The sequence below is a fragment of the Pelophylax lessonae genome, assembly GCF_965119305.1.
Source record: "Pelophylax lessonae genome assembly, chromosome: 2".
NCBI classification, from domain to species: domain Eukaryota; kingdom Metazoa; phylum Chordata; class Amphibia; order Anura; family Ranidae; genus Pelophylax; species Pelophylax lessonae.
The window spans coordinates 692,347,767-692,367,748 of NC_138769.1; the positions used below are offsets into that span (position 1 = coordinate 692,347,767).

Here is a 19,982-nt window from a genome sequence, read left to right on the forward strand (position 1 = left end):
CTCATTACATCAGAGGTTCATCCATTACATCAGAGTTCCAACCAACACATCTGAAGCCCTTATTACATCAGTCACCCTTCACATCATAGGCCCCCTATCACATCAGAGGTTCCCACAAAACATCTGAGGTCCCCCATCACATCAGAGTCGCCTGTCTTTTCAGAGGTTCCCCAATCACATCGGAGGTCCCTTCACACATCTGAGGTTGCCCATTACATCAAAGGTTCTCCCATAACTTCAGAACCCCCCATAACTTAAGAGGTCCCACTATCTCATCAGAGTCTACCTTACATGTCAGAGGCCTCAATCAAATCAGAGTATCACCCATACTTCAGATGGCCCCCATCACCACAGAGTCCCCCAATCACATCAAAGCCATTACAGAGAACCCCAATTACACAGTCTCCCCATGATGCAGGGCAAACTGAATCATGTGCTTGCAGCCCCAAGGGGAAACCCAAATGGCATCTCAGGGTCCAGACACCCTGATGATCATAGAGGTTAGACATAATGACCATTATTATTATTAATAAATTCTACAGTTATCCGAGTTCTCCACAAAGTCTGTCTGTTTTTAGCAGGGATCACAATGCCTTATAATCAGCAGCTTTCATTTCCGTACCCTACGTCAGCCCGGTATATCTCAACACAAGTTGGGGTGGGGGTTGTGTGACTGCATCCTCAGTGATGGGTGTGGCACCCATATAGAGATCTTCAAAGGTCCAATTGTGATAGATGATTTTAGAATAATAAGCCCCATTTGCAAAAATTTTCCATTTATAACCACTCTGACCATACATAAAGGTCAGAAATCCTTTGGGGTATGCAAAATAAAAACCCAGAACATGCTGATAATACTAGGTGCATTTCAGCATTATTTAGGTGACAATAAATGGTAAGTGGTGAAGAATATAATTGTAATTATTTCAATCTCCCATTATGAATCTTAGAAAGCACTTCCAAAGATATGCTTTTTTTTTGGTCAATATTTCCCCCTGGGCTGTAGTAGGTAATAGTTTTTTCAGTTCATTTTTTATTAAATTACTCATTACTGAGTACGACCTAACCTGCTGCACTGAGTAATTATATTCATTTCACTGCAGACATCCAGTAGCGTTAAATACATTAAATATAATAGACTGATGACATTTATTGACATTAATGCTGGAACAAAACCACACAAAAAAAAAAAAAAAAATCTACATTTATTTGATTATTTTCAGAAGCACAAATGTAGTTTTTAAAATTTAGACTGTCCTTAGAAACATGACTCCTGTGAGTAATAGGTATAATGAACACAAAGGTCAGAAATACTAACCATTCTCCTGGAATCCTTGAATTCTATGATGGGCAAAGTTCTGCATGAACTCTGATTCTTTTTGCCAAGGACCACATGGTCTTCCTGCATGTCTTATACTTATTTCTCTGGGGTGAATTTTTTTTAAAGGGAGGCTAAAGCTGACCATACATTAGTAGCTTTTTCGAATGAGTGTTTATAAGAACATTTGTGCGTAAATGTGTCCAAAATTCTCAGTACATTTGATGGCTCGACGAATGCTGTTCTAAATTTTTTTTTTAAGGTTTGATTTTTAGGAACTAATGGAAGTTCCTAAATGAAAACCACGTTTACTGATGGAAAATTGTTTGTTTAAGAAGCAAAAATTGACATCCTGCTTCCTCAATGTTTCTCTTCACTTTTGACCCCACCAATGATTAGAGAATTGTTCAAATGTTCTCAAAATGAAACATTTTGAACAGAATTCCACCTAGTATATGGCCAGCTTTACATGTACAATACAGGTTCATAATCCTCTTTAGTTTCTGTAAACGTATCTCCTATACAAATGGTAAAAATATGTATATTTTATTTTACAGTACGTCGTTCTGCATTGTCCCAAAGTGTCAGCGCTGGAGAACCATCCGTTCACACTGACAATGGTGAGAGGTCCTTTTTTTGCAGTATAATAATTATTTGTCAATGCTCTTTTAGAACAAGTCAGAGTTCATTCAAAATCAAATGTAAGAATTTATCGTGACACCTTCGTTATAAACTGTATAGGTAAATGTCAGAATTTTCTACTCCTGAGTAATCACCTGTCATTGGTCTTTGAATATTGCAGTCATTGGTTTAAACTTCCTCATCGGCTTGACCTTCGAAGTCTAGAGATTGCGGGTCACTGTTCTGTCCACTATTGATCAGGGACAGTTGTCATGGGCGAATGATTATATGTCATGGAACTTCCGGTTGAAGTCAGGATCTATTTACCCCAACAGCATTGGCCTGCATTGCCCAACGCAGTTTCAACACAACAACAAGGCAATTTGCATTATTTCCTATGGTTTCAGTTTATATCAGTGCGCTGCATTGGTGTTGGGTGAAAATGGACAGTTGCATTGTTAAGTGAAAAAAAGGACAGTTACAGTGTTAAGTGAAAAAAGGACAGTTGCATTGTTTGGTAAAAAAGACAGTTGCATTGTGTGGTAAAATGGACAGTTGCATTGTTTAATGAAAAAAGGACACTTGCATTGTTTAGTGACCAAAAGGACAGTTGCATTGTTTAGTGAAAAAAGGACAGTTACATTGGTGAAAAAAGGACAGTTGCATTGTCTGGTGAAAAAAAGGACAGTTGCATTGTTTGGTGGAAAAAAATCACAGTTGCACACGTACTGTAACACACAGCAGCATTCTTCAGTGCATATTAATGTGACAAGTTGAAAAGAAAGCACTGCATTGCAGCTAGTTTTACGGTGCACACTGGCTTATGTGCAAAAATAATGCAAAGGCTGTTGCATGTATGGGCTCTAACAACACGTGTGGAGGGTCATGTTTTTTGCCTGATTGTGTGAAAATCCCACAAAAGAGCCCATGTAGGTTAGACTCAAGCATGTGAGCCAGACTCGGCTGTAAAAATACACAGAAAAAAACAGTTAAACGACCCATAGCAGTGATAAGTAAATAACACCAATGTACACAATAACAGACAGCGGGTGAAAAGATCTCTCAGGGAAACTATAGATTGCTACGAGGAATACTCCTACTAAAGGGGAACCCCAGGCCGGCCTATAATACCTGTATCCTAATGAGAGATGAGGTAATCTAAATACAGGTAGCATATCCTCTTAAAAGCAAAAAATAGCAATGTTCAGAATGCAAGGCATTGCTATTATCTTCACCGGCAGTTGGAGCTCAAAGAACAAAGAATTCCCAAATGCAGCACAGTGTGAGACAATCAATGCAAGGTAGTTGGTTCTGACTAGTGGTAATCCGCTTTTTGATCCAAGTATAGGGTGTCTGTATACAGTGTTCAAAGAAATGTAGTTGTGGCTGATAACTGGGCTTTGAGCAAGTGCTCTCTCACCAATCCCGATGGCCATTGTATAACTCATTGAAGACCAGTCAAAGTCAACTCTCCACGCTGCAAGCACCTGAGATGGCTGTGGTCTGCTGATTCAGTGAGTTCCACTGACTCAGATATGATCAAAGAGGCTGCAATGTAGCGAGCATCGTCCGTTCTGTCTGAGTCTTCAGATGGCTGGGTGTAGTGCAGTAGGCTGCAGTCCTCAGCAGTGAACCGATGCACACACAATGGATCCTGGAAAGCAAGAGAGCACAATTCTCCCCTGGAGCAAATGGCCTGCTGGGAGGTGTAGTCCATGAACAGTTCAGCAGTTCAGTAATATCTCTTTAAAAGACCACAGTTCCCTCAATGCTCTCTTCCAGTGTCAGGAGTATGATGCACGAAATCCAAGACCAACACTAGGGGAGTACAGAGACAGTCTAGAGACAGTCTAGGAAACAGTTGACAAGTCTGCAGCGTCAGTTAACCGTAGTCCGCTCCCGGCTATATCCCCCCCGCTTGAAAGTCTTTCGTCCCCGAAGACAAGATATGACTCCATTAAAGTACTTATTAATTAATACATCAAAAGAGTTGCAAATAATAAATCTGAAAACTAGCAACCTACAGTAGCAAATAGCTGGCTAACAGAGGGATTTTCCAACAATAAACTATATATTTATCTAAAATATAAAATGCAGCGCTAGTAACTGGACAATATATGAGGGCAATAGCAATAAGTGTTTTAGTCCATCAAAATGAAGTCCATATGTTAGGTAGTGATCATATATAAAAACTGTGGCAGTCTTCCCCCCTTTAGTGTGTAAACAAGAGCTTGACACTGAAAATAGCCTACACCTCCACAATATAGATAATAAGCCTCTTACCAGAAGCCGTGGATCACCACCAAAAGGTGATCAATAGTGCTTTAATACTATGAAACCCGGATGGACACAACCTGGAAATCCAATTACCTTATTCCAATGGGCAGCACAGCCAAGATGTTCCTCTCCCAGTGTAGATAGTCTGGAAACTCCAGTAGGGTTAGGGTTCATACAGAACAAAAGAGAGGCTAATGGTGAAGTATGTTGTGCACACAGATTTATTTAAAAGATGATTACACTCACCAAGTATTAGATAAATAGCAGCCAAAAAGTATATCTGTGAAGAAATAACCAGAGCCGCTATGATAGCGGTGGACCTCTTCCGGCGCGTGACGTCAGACGCAGGGTGGAGGAGCCACCCTGATGTTCTACCCTTTCGGATTGAGATACTGCATCCATATCTTCCATTAAAGGCTGGAAGACTCTGGTTCTGTCCTTGAGTGGGGGAACCCATAATCAGTCTAGGGTCAGCTCTTCCTCGTGACTCTCCTCTTCCTCATCCTCTAGGTAGAGGTAGATTTGGGTGTTAGACAAATTCTAGGCCTTAAAGTAGGAGGGCAAGGTGTATCAGAAAAAGGAGGTGAAGACACCTGAATGGCCACAGAAATGGGCAAGAGGTGGTTTTGATGCCAGGTTATAAACAGACCAGTCTTTCCCTCTGGGAGAATTTGGTACACAGGAAGCTCAGGTAGCCGTTTGCAGACAATGTATGGTTGGGAGCACTATCCGTTGGCTAGTTTGTGTTTGCCTGGCACTCCCAGATTGCGTAACAGCACTTGGTCTCCTGGTTGCAAGTCCCGAACTCTCACTTTGAGGTCCAAATTCCTTTTGTTTCTTTGTTCCCTAGCAGTGGATGCTTCCTGGTCTTTCTCATAAGAAAGTCTTAAAAAATTACTTTGAAGTCTATCAACATATCCTTGATAAGAGGCCTGGGAAGTGCGATCCAAAGACGTTCCAAAGGCTTAGTCCGCAGGTTGAAGGGCCTTCCTCCCAAACATCAACGGATAAGGGGAGTACCCAGTGCAGTCGTTCACCGTGCTATTGTAAGCATGAACCATGGCAGCAATGTAGTCATCCCAATGTTGTTTCTTTTCTAACGGTAGGGTTCCCAGCATGTTCAGCAAAGTGGGATTGAAATGTTCTGGTTGCAGATCTCCTTGAGGATGATAAGGGGTGGTTCTGAACTTTTGAATGATCAGCAGTTCACACAGCCATTTTACTAATTTACTTTCACAATCCCTACCTTGATCCGAATGTAGACGCTGGGGTAGGCCATAATGAATGAAGAGCTTCTCCACCAGAGTTTTGGCAACTGTACTGGCTTGTTGGGCTTTGGTCGGGAAAGCTTGAGCATAACGGGTGAAATGATCTGTCACAACCAGGACATTACTTCCCCCACTCAAGTCAGGTTCTAGGCACTCCAGTTCCATTGGCCCTTGACTTTGTAGATGGCCCATTGAGGCAGCCCTACTAGGCAAAGTCTTTCTTTGGATGCACCTGATACAAGAGCGGCAATAACTTTCACCTTCAGCCTGCATGTATGTCCAATAGAAACAGTCCCTAACTAGCTTAAGGGTTCTATCTGGCCCAAAATGTCCCCCCCCCCCCCCAGTTCTCGACAGCTTCTGCATGAGTACAATTTCTGGAACCAATTATTCTATCAGTGTCTCTTCTCCCAATGGGCTGGCTTCCATCACCACAAATGGACCTGGCTGGTTCCAGGACAACTTGACAGTAACCTTCATACATACTCTCTCGCTGGGCTGTAGCCACACTTGTATAAAGTACTCGAAACCCATACTTGAGTAAAAGTACAAGTGCTCGATCAAAAAGTGACTTGAGTAGAAGTGGAAGTGCTCTATCAAAAAGTGACTTGAGTAGAAGTACTAAAGTATTCAACATTTTTTGTACTTAAGTATTGCAAGTAGTTTTTTTTTTAATTTTGCTACTCAAGTACTGAAAGTAAAAGTACCAGTAGTTTTTAAAAAAAATTTGCTACTCAAGTACTGAAAGTAAAAGTACAAGTACTGTGTTATGTAATTATTAAAGAAAGAAGTCAAAAGTTTGAACATCATATTGTTTTTTATTATTTCATATGATTAACCTAGAGGACAACCACAATTCCTTTGGCTGTAACTTTTTTGTAAACAAAAACAGATAAAGTATGTTCCTCCCTTTCCCCTTTAAAGCATCCCTCCTTCTCTTCCCTGCATGTTTTTTTTCTCCACAGCTTAATGTTGCGCAAAATCATATATAAACCAATGTGATATACAACAATATATTCCAATAATGAAATAAAGGAAGAGTGTATGAAATCAAAGTCAATAAAAAGTCCATATATATATATAATGCCATAATACCATATATATGTGACAAAACAAGATGAATACATTTTCAAAGGTGCAGGAATCAAACAGGTGCTATTCCAAATAATAGGTGCAGACTCCCACCACCTTGTGGATTTCCCCCTTACCCGGCGGATGAAGGTAAGTGCAAAATAATATCAAAATAGACTCTTCCAGTGAAACAAAACTGCAAAACCTGTGCTCTCAACTTCCAGTGAAAAAAGCAAAATCAGCCTGTTACCAGAAAAAAGGTCTATGTACGCTTGTGACTCTCCTTGGTTGGGGGTAGTGTTGAGCGAACACGGACTGTATTATTCGTGTTCGTACCGAATAATTGGATTTTTTGTACCCGAACACGGACACGGACACTTTACTGTATGTTCGGGTAAAAATCCGTGTTTGGTTGTTTTATTTCCGGGTTTTGCATGCTTTGGCGCTCTTTTCATGGCGGGCTTTCAACAGCCAATCAACAATCGTTTAACTGGTGTGCCTTAAGCCATCCCAGCCATGCCTGCAAATGTCTCAGTAGCTGTGATTGGCCGTCTGAAGCATGTGACCAAGTCTTTATAAGTTCCAGGCAGCCGCAGCGTCTTCATTCTGCTGCTTAGATCAGGGACAGAGCACACATCAACGTGCTGGCTGCTGATTAGGGAAAGACAGGCAGGAAAAAACCATTTGTGTCCGGATAGAATTGAGGGACAGGTCGGAGTGTTTAGGCAGGGCGAGTTGTAGGCATTTTAGGGATAGAGTCTGCTGAATTATAGGGTCAGTGTCTTCTACAAAGTACAATCGATATTGCTGTGTGGGGGGTGGGGTGACTCTGCACTCAATCCTGATCTACGATCTCTTCTCAATCCTGTTAGGGAGAGGCTGCTGCTGCTGAATTTTAGGGAAAGTGTGTTCTACAAACTACAATCGATATTGCTGTGTGGTGTGGGATAGGAGATAGGCAGGTGTCAGTGATCCACATCCATTTTTCTGTGTGTGAGCTGCAGTGAACACAATCTTTTTGGGCTGCAGTGAACACAATCTTTTTGGGGTGCAGTGAACAACGTCCTTTTTGGGGTGCAGTGAACAAAATCTTTTTGGGGTGCAGTGAACAAAATCCTTTTTGGGGTGCAGTGAACAACATCCTTTTTGGGGTGCAGTGAACACAATCTTTTTGGGGTGCAGTGAACAAAATCCTTTGTGGGGTGCAGTGAACACAATCTTTGTGGGGTGCAGTGAACACAATCTTTTTGGGGTGCAGTGAACAACATCCTTTTTGGGGTGCAGTGAACAAAATCCTTTTTGGGGTGCAGTGAACACAATCTTTTTGGGGTGCAGTGAACAAAATCCTTTGTGGGGTGCAGTGAACACAATCTTTGTGGGGTGCAGTGAACACAATCTTTTCGGGGTGCAGTGAACAAAATCCTTTTTGGGGTGCAGTGAACAACATCCTTTTTGGGGTGCAGTGAACAAAATCCTTTTTGGGGTGCAGTGAACAACATCCTTTTTGGGGTGCAGTGAACAAAATCCTTTTAGGGTGCAGTGAACACAATCTTTGTGGGGTACAGTGAACAGAATCTTTGTGGGGTGCAGTGAACACAATCTTTGGGGGGTACAGTGAACACAATCTTGTTGGGGTGCAGTGAACAAAATCCTTTGTGGGGTGCAGTGAACACAATCTTTGTGGGGTGCAGTGAACACAATCTTTTTGGGGTGCAGTGAACAAAATCCTTTGTGGGGTGCAGTGAACACAATCTTTGTGGGGTGCAGTGAACACAATCTTTTTGGGGTGCAGTGAACAAAATCCTTTTTGGGGTGCAGTGAACACAATCTTTGTGGGGTGCAGTGAACACAATCTTTTTGGGGTGGAGTGAACAAAATCCTTTTTGGGGTGCAGTGAACAACATCCTTTTTGGGGTGCAGTGAACAAAATCCTTTTTGGGGTGCAGTGAACACAATCTTTTTGGGGTGCAGTAAACAAAATCCTTTTTGGGGTGCAGTGAACACAATCTTTGTGGGGTGCAGTGAACACAATCTTTTTGAGGTGCAGTGAACAAAATCCTTTTTGGGGTGCAGTGAACAACATCCTTTTTGGGGTGCAGTGAACAAAATCCTTTTTGGGGTGCAGTGAACACAATCTTTTTGGGGTGCAGTGAACAAAATCCTTTGAGGGGTGCAGTGAACACAATCTTTGTGGGGTACAGTGAACAGAATCGTTGTGGGGTGCAGTGAACACAATATTTGGGGGGTACAGTGAACACAATCTTTTTGGGGTGCAGTGAACAAAATCCTTTGTGGGGTGCAGTGAACACAATCTTTGTGGGGTGCAGTGAACACAATCTTTTCGGGGTGCAGTGAACAAAATCATTTTTGGGGTGCAGTGAACAACATCCTTTTTGGGGTGCAGTGAACAAAATCCTTTTTGGGGTGCAGTGAACAACATCCTTTTTGGGGTGCAGTGAACAAAATCCTTTTAGGGTGCAGTGAACACAATATTTGTGGGGTACAGTGAACAGAATCTTTGTGGGGTGCAGTGAACACAATCTTTGGGGGGTACAGTGAACACAATCTTGTTGGGGTGCAGTGAACAAAATCCTTTGTGGGGTGCAGTGAACACAATCTTTGTGGGGTGCAGTGAACACAATCTTTTTGGGGTGCAGTGAACAAAATCCTTTGTGGGGTGCAGTGAACACAATCTTTGTGGGGTGCAGTGAACACAATCTTGTTGGGGTGCAGTGAACAAAATCCTTTTTGGGGTGCAGTGAACACAATCTTTGTGGGGTGCAGTGAACACAATCTTTTTGGGGTGGAGTGAACAAAATCCTTTTTGGGGTGCAGTGAACAACATCCTTTTTGGGGTGCAGTGAACAAAATCCTTTTTGGGGTGCAGTGAACACAATCTTTTTGGGGTGCAGTGAACAAAATCCTTTCTGGGGTGCAGTGAACACAATCTTTGTGGGGTGCAGTGAACACAATCTTTTTGAGGTGCAGTGAACAAAATCCTTTTTGGGGTGCAGTGAACAACATCCTTTTTGGGGTGCAGTGAACAAAATCCTTTTTGGGGTGCAGTGAACACAATCTTTTTGGGGTGCAGTGAACAAAATCCTTTGAGGGGTGCAGTGAACACAATCTTTGTGGGGTACAGTGAACAGAATCGTTGTGGGGTGCAGTGAACACAATATTTGGGGGGTACAGTGAACACAATCTTTTTGGGGTCCAGTGAACAAAATCCTTTGTGGGGTGCAGTGAACACAATCTTTGGGGGGTACAGTGAACACAATCTTTTTGGGGTGGAGTGAACAAAATCCTTTTTGGGGTGCAGTGAACAACATCCTTTTTGGGGTGCAGTGAACAAAATCCTTTTTGGGGTGCAGTGAACACAATCTTTTTGGGGTGCAGTGAACAAAATCCTTTGTGGGGTGCAGTGAACACAATCTTTGTGGGGTGCAGTGAACACAATCTTTTTGGGGTGCAGTGAACAAAATCCTTTTTGGGGTGCAGTGAACAACATCATTTTTGGGGTGCAGTGAACAAAATCCTTTTTGGGGTGCAGTGAACACAATCTTTTTGGGGTGCAGTGAACAAAATCCTTTGTGGGGTGCAGTGAACACAATCTTTGTGGGGTACAGTGAACAGAATCGTTGTGGGGTGCAGTGAACACAATATTTGGGGGGTACAGTGAACACAATCTTTTTGGGGTGCAGTGAACAAAATCCTTTGTGGGGTGCAGTGAACACAATCTTTGGGGGGGTACAGTGAACACAATCTTTTTGGGGTGCAGTGAACAAAATCCTTTGTGGGGTGCAGTGAACACAATCTTTGTGGGGTGCAGTGAACACAATCTTTTTGGGGTGCAGTGAACAAAATCCTTTTTGGGGTGCAGTGAACAACATCCTTTTTGGGGTGCAGTGAACACAATCTTTTTGGGGTGCAGTGAACAAAATCCTTTGTGGGGTGCAGTGAACACAATCTTTGGGGGGAACAGTGAACACAATCTTTTTGGGGTGCAGTGAAAAAAATCCTTTGTGGGGTGCAGTGAACACAATCTTTGTGGGGTGCAGTGAACACAATCTTTTTGGGGTGCAGTGAACAAAATCCTTTTTGGGTGCAGTGAGCAACATCCTTTTTGGGGTGCAGTGAACACAATCTTTTTGGGGTGCAGTGAACAAAATCCTTTGTGGGGTGCAGTGAACACAATCTTTGTGGGGTACAGGGAACAGAATCTTTGTGGGGTGCAGTGAACACAATCTTTGGGGGGTACAGTGAACACAATCTTTTTGGGGTGCAGTGAACAAAATCCTTTTAGGGTGCAGTGAACACAATCTTTGTGGGGTGCAGTGAACAAAATCCTTTTTGAGGTGCAGTGAACACAATCTTTGTGGGGTGCAGTGAACACAATCTTTGTGGGGTACAGTGAACACAATCTCATACTTCTGAAGATTTGAGGGTGCTGCCTGTTCCATACTCCTCCTCCTACTGCTCAACCATCCTTTTAGGGGTACAAACAATAGTAATTGGGGCCTAGTGTGGTGGTGTACGTGTGAGATACATACACTTTCTTTTTGATCATATTTTCTATTCCGCTATTCAATTAAAACCTTTGGGGATCAATTAAATTGCGTGATAGTCTGTGTCGGTACGTGTGAGATCCACCTTTCCAAGTTTTTGGGGTTCATCTCATACTTCTGAAGATTTGAGGGTGCTGCCTGTTCCATACTCCTCCTCCTACTGCTCAACCATCCTTTTAGGGGTACAAACAATAGTAATTGGGGCCTAGTGTGGTGGTGTACGTGTGAGATACATACACTTTCTTTTTGATCATATTTTCTATTCCGCTATTCAATTAAATCCTTTGGGGATCAATTAAATTGCGTGATAGTCTGTGTCGGTACGTGTGAGATCCACCTTTCCAAGTTTTTGGGGTTCATCTCATACTTCTGAAGATTTGAGGGTGCTGCCTGTTCCATACTCCTCCTCCTACTGCTCAACCATCCTTTTAGGGGTACAAACAATAGTAATTGGGGCCTAGTGTGGTGGTGTACGTGTGAGATACATACACTTTCTTTTTGATCATATTTTCTATTCCGCTATTCAATTAAATCCTTTGGGAATCAATTAAATTGCGTGATAGTCTGTGTCGGTACGTGTGAGATCCACCTTTCCAAGTTTTTGGGGTTCATCTCATACTTCTGAAGATTTGAGGGTGCTGCCTGTTCCATACTCCTCCTCCTACTGCTCAACCATCCTTTTAGGGGTACAAACAATAGTAATTGGGGCCTAGTGTGGTGGTGTACGTGTGAGATACATACACTTTCTTTTTGATCATATTTTCTATTCCGCTATTCAATTAAATCCTTTGGGGATCAATTAAATTGCGTGATAGTCTGTGTCGGTACGTGTGAGATCCACCTTTCCAAGTTTTTAGGGTTCATCTCATACTTCTGAAGATTTGAGGGTGCTGCCTGTTCCATTCTCCTCCTCCTACTGCTCAACCATCCTTTTAGGGGTACAAACAATAGTAATTGGGGCCTAGTGTGGTGGTGTACGTGTGAGATACATACACTTTCTTTTTGATCATATTTTCTATTCCGCTATTCAATTAAAACCTTTGGGGATCAATTAAATTGCGTGATAGTCTGTGTCGGTACGTGTGAGATCCACCTTTCCAAGTTTTTGGGGTTCATCTCATACTTCTGAAGATTTGAGGGTGCTGCCTGTTCCATACTCCTCCTCCTACTGCTCAACCATCCTTTTAGGGGTACAAACAATAGTAATTGGGGCCTAGTGTGGTGGTGTACGTGTGAGATACATACACTTTCTTTTTGATCATATTTTCTAATCCGCTATTCAATTAAATCCTTTGGGGATCAATTAAATTGCGTAATAGTCTGTGTCGGTACGTGTGAGATCCACCTTTCCAAGTTTTTGGGGTTCATCTCATACTTCTGAAGATTTGAGGGTGCTGCCTGTTCCATACTCCTCCTCCTACTGCTCAACCATCCTTTTAGGGGTACAAACAATAGTAATTGGGGCCTAGTGTGGTTGGTGTACGTGTGAGATACATACACTTTCTTTTTGATCATATTTTCTATTCCGCTATTCAATTAAATCCTTTGGGGATCAATTAAATTGCGTGATAGTCTGTGTCGGTACGTGTGAGATCCACCTTTCCAAGTTTTTGGGGTTCATCTCATACTTCTGAAGATTTGAGGGTGCTGCCTGTTCCATACTCCTCCTCCTACTGCTCAACCATCCTTTTAGGGGTACAAACAATAGTAATTGGGGCCTAGTGTGGTGGTGTACGTGTGAGATACATACACTTTCTTTTTGATCATATTTTCTATTCCGCTATTCAATTAAAACCTTTGGGGATCAATTAAATTGCGTGATAGTCTGTGTCGGTACGTGTGAGATCCACCTTTCCAAGTTTTTGGGGTTCATCTCATACTTCTGAAGATTTGAGGGTGCTGCCTGTTCCATACTCCTCCTCCTACTGCTCAACCATCCTTTTAGGGGTACAAACAATAGTAATTGGGGCCTAGTGTGGTGGTGTACGTGTGAGATACATACACTTTCTTTTTGATCATATTTTCTATTCCGCTATTCAATTAAAACCTTTGGGGATCAATTAAATTGCGTGATAGTCTGTGTCGGTACGTGTGAGATCCACCTTTCCAAGTTTTTGGGGTTCATCTCATACTTCTGAAGATTTGAGGGTGCTGCCTGTTCCATACTCCTCCTCCTACTGCTCAACCATCCTTTTAGGGGTACAAACAATAGTAATTGGGGCCTAGTGTGGTGGTGTACGTGTGAGATACATACACTTTCTTTTTGATCATATTTTCTAATCCGCTATTCAATTAAATCCTTTGGGGATCAATTAAATTGCGTAATAGTCTGTGTCGGTACGTGTGAGATCCACCTTTCCAAGTTTTTGGGGTTCATCTCATACTTCTGAAGATTTGAGGGTGCTGCCTGTTCCATACTCCTCCTCCTACTGCTCAACCATCCTTTTAGGGGTACAAACAATAGTAATTGGGGCCTAGTGTGGTTGGTGTACGTGTGAGATACATACACTTTCTTTTTGATCATATTTTCTATTCCGCTATTCAATTAAATCCTTTGGGGATCAATTAAATTGCGTGATAGTCTGTGTCGGTACGTGTGAGATCCACCTTTCCAAGTTTTTGGGGTTCATCTCATACTTCTGAAGATTTGAGGGTGCTGCCTGTTCCATACTCCTCCTCCTACTGCTCAACCATCCTTTTAGGGGTACAAACAATAGTAATTGGGGCCTAGTGTGGTGGTGTACGTGTGAGATACATACACTTTCTTTTTGATCATATTTTCTATTCCGCTATTCAATTAAAACCTTTGGGGATCAATTAAATTGCGTGATAGTCTGTGTCGGTACGTGTGAGATCCACCTTTCCAAGTTTTTGGGGTTCATCTCATACTTCTGAAGATTTGAGGGTGCTGCCTGTTCCATACTCCTCCTCCTACTGCTCAACCATCCTTTTAGGGGTACAAACAATAGTAATTGGGGCCTAGTGTGGTGGTGTACGTGTGAGATACATACACTTTCTTTTTGATCATATTTTCTATTCCGCTATTCAATTAAAACCTTTGGGGATCAATTAAATTGCGTGATAGTCTGTGTCGGTACGTGTGAGATCCACCTTTCCAAGTTTTTGGGGTTCATCTCATACTTCTGAAGATTTGAGGGTGCTGCCTGTTCCATACTCCTCCTCCTACTGCTCAACCATCCTTTTAGGGGTACAAACAATAGTAATTGGGGCCTAGTGTGGTGGTATACGTGTGAGATACATACACTTTCTTTTTGATCATATTTTCTATTCCGCTATTCAATTAAATCCTTTGGGAATCAATTAAATTGCGTGATAGTCTGTGTCGGTACGTGTGAGATCCACCTTTCCAAGTTTTTAGGGTTCATCTCATACTTCTGAAGATTTGAGGGTGCTGCCTGTTCCATACTCCTCCTCCTACTGCTCAACCATCCTTTTAGGGGTACAAACAATAGTAATTGGGGCCTAGTGTGGTGGTGTACGTGTGAGATACATACACTTTCTTTTTGATCATATTTTCTATTCCGCTATTCAATTAAAACCTTTGGGGATCAATTAAATTGCGTGATAGTCTGTGTCGGTACGTGTGAGATCCACCTTTCCAAGTTTTTGGGGTTCATCTCATACTTCTGAAGATTTGAGGGTGCTGCCTGTTCCATACTCCTCCTCCTACTGCTCAACCATCCTTTTAGGGGTACAAACAATAGTAATTGGGGCCTAGTGTGGTGGTGTACGTGTGAGATACATACACTTTCTTTTTGATCATATTTTCTATTCTGCTATTCAATTAAATCCTTTGGGGATCAATTAAATTGCGTGATAGTCTGTGTCGGTACGTGTGAGATCCACCTTTCCAAGTTTTTGGGGTTCATCTCATACTTCTGAAGATTTGAGGGTGCTGCCTGTTCCATACTCCTCCTCCTACTGCTCAACCATCCTTTTAGGGGTACAAACAATAGTAATTGGGGCCTAGTGTGGTGGTGTACGTGTGAGATACATACACTTTCTTTTTGATCATATTTTCTATTCCGCTATTCAATTAAAACCTTTGGGGATCAATTAAATTGCGTGATAGTCTGTGTCGGTACGTGTGAGATCCACCTTTCCAAGTTTTTGGGGTTCATCTCATACTTCTGAAGATTTGAGGGTGCTGCCTGTTCCATACTCCTCCTCCTACTGCTCAACCATCCTTTTAGGGGTACAAACAATAGTAATTGGGGCCTAGTGTGGTGGTGTACGTGTGAGATACATACACTTTCTTTTTGATCATATTTTCTATTCCGCTATTCAATTAAATCCTTTGGGGATCAATTAAATTGCGTGATAGTCTGTGTCGGTACGTGTGAGATCCACCTTTCCAAGTTTTTGGGGTTCATCTCATACTTCTGAAGATTTGAGGGTGCTGCCTGTTCCATACTCCTCCTCCTACTGCTCAACCATCCTTTTAGGGGTACAAACAATAGTAATTGGGGCCTAGTGTGGTTGGTGTACGTGTGAGATAAATACACTTTCTTTTTGATCATATTTTCTATTCCGCTATTCAATTAAATCCTTTGGGGATCAATTAAATTGCGTGATAGTCTGTGTCGGTACGTGTGAGATCCACCTTTCCAAGTTTTTGGGGTTCATCTCATACTTCTGAAGATTTGAGGGTGCTGCCTGTTCCATACTCCTCCTCCTACTGCTCAACCATCCTTTTAGGGGTACAAACAATAGTAATTGGGGCCTAGTGTGGTGGTGTACATGTGAGATACATACACTTTCTTTTTGATCATAATTTCTATTCCGCTATTCAATTAAAACCTTTGGGGATCAATTAAATTGCGTGATAGTCTGTGTCGGTACGTGTAAGATCCACCTTTCCAAGTTTTTGGGGTTCATCTCATACTTCTGAAGATTTGAGGCTGCTGCCTGTTCCATACTCCTCCTCCTACTGCTCAACCATCCTTTTAGGGGTACAAACAATAGTAATTGGGGCCTAGTGTGGTGGTGTACGTGTGAGATACATACACTTTCTTTTTGATCATATTTTCTATTCCGCTATTCAATTAAATCCTTTGGGGATCAATTAAATTGCGTGATAGTCTGTGTCGGTACGTGTGAGATCCACCTTTCCAAGTTTTTGGGATTCATCTCATACTTCTGAAGATTTGAGGGTGCTGCCTGTTCCATACTCCTCCTCCTACTGCTCAACCATCCTTTTAGGGGTACAAACAATAGTAATTGGGGCCTAGTGTGGTGGTGTACGTGTGAGATACATACACTTTCTTTTTGATCATATTTTCTATTCCGCTATTCAATTAAAACCTTTGGGGATCAATTAAATTGCGTGATAGTCTGTGTCGGTACGTGTGAGATCCACCTTTCCAAGTTTTTGGGGTTCATCTCACACTTCTGAAGATTTGAGGGTGCTGCCTGTTCCATACTCCTCCTCCTACTGCTCAACCATCCTTTTAGGGGTACAAACAATAGTAATTGGGGCCTAGTGTGGTGGTGTACGTGTGAGATACATACACTTTCTTTTTGATCATAATTTCTATTCCGCTATTCAATTAAAACCTTTGGGGATCAATTAAATTGCGTGATAGTCTGTGTCGGTACGTGTGAGATCCACCTTTCCAAGTTTTTGGGGTTCATCTCATACTTCTGAAGATTTGAGGCTGCTGCCTGTTCCATACTCCTCCTCCTACTGCTCAACCATCCTTTTAGGGGTACAAACAATAGTAATTGGGGCCTAGTGTGGTGGTGTACGTGTGAGATACATACACTTTCTTTTTGATCATATTTTCTATTCCGCTATTCAATTAAATCCTTTGGGGATCAATTAAATTGCGTGATAGTCTGTGTCGGTACGTGTGAGATCCACCTTTCCAAGTTTTTGGGGTTCATCTCATACTTCTGAAGATTTGAGGGTGCTGCCTGTTCCATACTCCTCCTCCTACTGCTCAACCATCCTTTTAGGGGTACAAACAATAGTAATTGGGGCCTAGTGTGGTGGTGTACGTGTGAGATACATACACTTTCTTTTTGATCATATTTTCTATTCCGCTATTCAATTAAAACCTTTGGGGATCAATTAAATTGCGTGATAGTCTGTGTCGGTACGTGTGAGATCCACCTTTCCAAGTTTTTGGGGTTCATCTCACACTTCTGAAGATTTGAGGGTGCTGCCTGTTCCATACTCCTCCTCCTACTGCTCAACCATCCTTTTAGGGGTACAAACAATAGTAATTGGGGCCTAGTGTGGTGGTGTACGTGTGAGATACATACACTTTCTTTTTGATCATATTTTCTATTCCCGCTATTCAATTAAATCCTTTGGGGATCAATTAAATTGCGTGATAGTCTGTGTCGGTACGTGTGAGATCCACCTTTCCAAGTTTTTGGCGTTCATCTCATACTTCTGAAGATTTGAGGGTGCTGCCTGTTCCATACTCCTCCTCCTACTGCTCAACCATCCTTTTAGGGGTAGAAACAATAGTAATTGGGGCCTAGTGTGGTTTTGTACGTGCGAGATACATACACTTTTTTGGATCATATTTCCTATTCCGCTATTCAATAAAAACCTTTCTAGGGCAAGATCTTAAATTACAGAAATATGAGGAGACCGTCAAATAAGGGCCGTGGCCTGGGTCGTGGTGCTGCTGATAGAGCTCCTGTTGCAAGGAGAGGACGTGGTCGATCTGTGCCAGCTACACGCACAAGTGAAACACCTTCCTCAAGTGTGAGTAGGCGACAGAACCTGCATCAGTATTTGGTAGGGCATCATACGCCCCTAGAAGTGATGAGGCCAGAACAAGTGGAGGCGATAGTAGATTGGTTTGCTGCTGACAGTGCCTCCAGTTCCTTCACATTGTCTCCCACCCAGTCTACTGCAGAAAGGTCACAGTTGGCACCTGCAGCCGATGTCCAACCGTCTTTCACCTCACCCCCTTGCAAATCAGGCAAGCAGTCTGAGCCCCAAGCCATACAGCAGTCTCTTCTTCTTTTTGATGACTCTGTCAGCAGGGTTTCCCAGGGCCATCCACCTAGCCCTGCCCCAGAAGTGGAAGAGATTGAGTGCAGCGATGCCCAACCACTTATTTCTCAAGATGAGTACATGCAAGGATCATCGCAGCACGTCTCCGATGATGACGAAACGCAGGTGCCAACTGCTGCGGCGTTCAGCATTGTGGAGACCGACAAGGAGGGCAGGGGTGAAGACTGGGTGGAAGATGATGTGGAGGACGATGAGGTCCTCGACCCCACATGGAATGAACGTCATGCAGGTGACCTGAGTAGTTTGGAGGAAGAGGACGTGGTCGCACAGAGCCACCAGCACAGCAGAAGAGGGAGCAGGGTGCAGAAGCGGAGCGGCCGTGCCCTAGACACTACGCCCGCTACTGCCCAACGCAGCAAGGGAACGAGCGCACCAAAGTCAGCTCAAAGGAGTTCTCTAGCGTGGAAGTTCTTTAGAAAATGTGCTGATGACAGGACACGAGTGGTTTGCACCCTGTGCAATCAGAGCTTGAAGCGAGGCATAAACCTTCTCAACCTGAGCACAACCTGCATGATCAGGCATCTAAGTGCAAAGCACGAGCTGCAGTGGAGTACACACCTTCAAAACCAAGAAACGTCTCTGGCTCATCCTGCTTCCTCTTCTGCTGCAGTCTCGGCCGCTCCAGCCACATCTGTTGTGATACCGGCACCTGCCACCCCGCAAACAGACGATCTGTCAGCAACACCACCACCTGGGTCACCAACAACCATCTCCACAATGTCCCGTGGAAGCGTTCAGCTTTCCATCTCCCAAACACTTGAGAGGAAGAGGAAGTACCCCCCTACCCACCCGCGATCCCTGGCCCTGAATGCCAGCATTTCAAAATTATTGGCCTTTGAAATGCTGTCATTCCGTCTGGTGGAGACGCACAGTTTTAAAAACCTTATGTCGGTGGCTGTCCCACAGTACGTCGTGCCCAGCCGCCACTACTTTTCCAGGCAAGCCATCCCTTCACTGCACAACCAAGTGGGGGAAAAAATCAGGTGTGCACTGCGCAACGCCATCTGTGCCAAGGTCCACCTAACTACCGATACGTGGACCAGTAAGCACGGTCAGGGGCGTTATATCTCCCTAACGGCACACTGGGTAAATGCAGTGGCGGATGGGCCTGAGGCGGATAGCAATTTGGCGCATGTCCTTCCACCACCGAGGATTGCAGGGCGCTTCAGTTTGCCTCCTGTTCCTAACTCCTCCTACTCCGCTTCCTCATCCTCTACCGCCTCCTCATCCGGACAGCGTAACACCTTCACCACCAACTTCAGCACGGCCAGGGGTAAACGACAGCAGGCAGTTTTACAACTTGCCTGTTTGGGGGACAAACCACACACCGCGCAGGAGTTGTGGAGGAGCATGGAACAGCAGACAAATGAGTGGTTGCTGCCAGCGAGCCTCAAGCCCGGCCTGGTGGTGTGCGATAACGGGCGAAATCTCATAGCAGCTCTGGGCCTAGCCGGTTTGACGCACATCCCTTGCCTGGCGCATGTGCTGAATTTGGTGGTGCAGAGGTTCCTTAAAAACTACCCCGATATGTCAGAGCTGCTGCAGAAAGTGCGGGCCGTTTGTGCGCACTTTCGGCGTTCTCACCCTGCTGCTGCTCGCCTGGCAGCGCTGCAGCGTAACTTCGGCCTTCCCGCTCACCGCCTCATATGTGACGTGCCCACAAGGTGGAACTCCACCTTGCACATGCTGGAAAGACTGTGCGAGCAGCAGCAGGCCATAGTGGAGTTTCAGCTGCAGCACGCACGCGTGAGTCGCTCTGCGGAACAGCACCACTTCACCACCAATAACTGGGCCTCCATGCGAGA

General features: G+C 43.6%; 1 protein-coding gene across 3 annotated transcripts in view; it reads left to right on the forward strand.

Moving 5' to 3' along the window:
- NOX4 (NADPH oxidase 4) overlaps window positions 1-19,982 on the forward strand; it is a 428,396-nt gene that overhangs the window by 167,439 nt on the left and 240,975 nt on the right. For all 3 annotated transcript variants that reach the window (XM_082244521.1, XM_082244522.1, XM_082244523.1), the window contains one exon: window positions 1,876-1,938. In XM_082244521.1, coding sequence (XP_082100647.1) covers window positions 1,876-1,938 — 63 coding nt within the window. The remainder of the gene's footprint in view (window positions 1-1,875; window positions 1,939-19,982) is intronic.